Below are 929 nucleotides of genomic sequence, written 5' to 3'. Positions count from 1 at the left end.
GAGTGTTTATGAAAAGCCTCGGTACTGTACTGTCACCAGGGGGCATGCAATATAATGCATTTCGCCAAACATTTTGAATAATAATCATTTAACAACAACAACAACAAAAAAGCCCCGGTCCGGTCGGCGCTCGCGGAGCCGGAGGAACCATGCAGCCAAACTTTGCGAAGCCCTTTCTTATTTTTCTGACATTGCTCGCTCGCCCTTGAGGAGCCGTAATTGCATTATCTGATTTTTTTTTTTCCCCCTTCTTTTCTCCCCCCTTCCCCCCTCCCCGCTCCGTCTCTCGACATCGCAAATTCGCTCGCGTTTCGGAAGGAGCAGCCGCCAAAGCTACCGAGCGGCAGGAGCCGCCGCCAGCCCCGCTCGCCTCTCCGCGAGTCCGGTGTTGTTTTGAAGGGAGCTAACATGGCGACGGTGCCCGTCTATTGCATCTGTAGGCTGCCCTACGACGTAACCCGCTTCATGATTGAATGCGATGCCTGCAAGGACTGGTTTCACGGCAGGTAACACAAAGAGATCGGGCCTTTTCCCCCCTTTCGCCGCGGTCCCCCCCCTCTCGCTCGGTGCCTTTCGCCTCCTTTTCTCTCCAGGGCAGAGCGCGGCGATGGTGCCGTTGGAGCCGCCGCCGTGTGCAGTTTTCCAACAGGCCTTTTTGGAGAGGAGGAGGAGGAGCCACTCTGCCCCCGTCTCTCTCTCTCTCTCTCCGCGTTGTATTTTTTTTTGTTTTGTTTTGTAAATTTTCCTTCAATTCCCCGCACAAAGCCCCCCCCCCATCCCCCTCCCTCCCCGGGGCTCCGGTGTCATTGGGGTGGGGGGGGGCATTGTGCTTCTTTCCTCGGGGCGGGCGCCGCGGGGTGCGCGGAGCGGAGCGCGGACCGTGCCGCCGGCTGCCTGCGCCCGGCTACGGGGCTGCTCCGCCGGCCGGG

At 59.1% G+C, this 929-nt stretch overlaps 1 protein-coding gene across 2 annotated transcripts in view; it reads left to right on the top strand.

Moving 5' to 3' along the window:
• PHF2 (PHD finger protein 2) overlaps positions 1–929 on the top strand; it is an 83,972-nt gene continuing 83,043 nt past the window's right edge. For both annotated transcript variants that reach the window (XM_021409226.1, XM_021409225.1), the window contains exon 1: positions 1–506. In XM_021409226.1, coding sequence (XP_021264901.1) covers positions 409–506 — 98 coding nt within the window. In that variant the 5' untranslated portion in view covers positions 1–408. The remainder of the gene's footprint in view (positions 507–929) is intronic.

This window comes from Numida meleagris, chromosome 11 (assembly GCF_002078875.1).
Source record: "Numida meleagris isolate 19003 breed g44 Domestic line chromosome 11, NumMel1.0, whole genome shotgun sequence".
Lineage (NCBI taxonomy): Eukaryota > Metazoa > Chordata > Aves > Galliformes > Numididae > Numida > Numida meleagris.
Note: the sequence above shows the minus strand (reverse complement) of the source record. Positions and strands in the feature narration are given on the sequence as shown.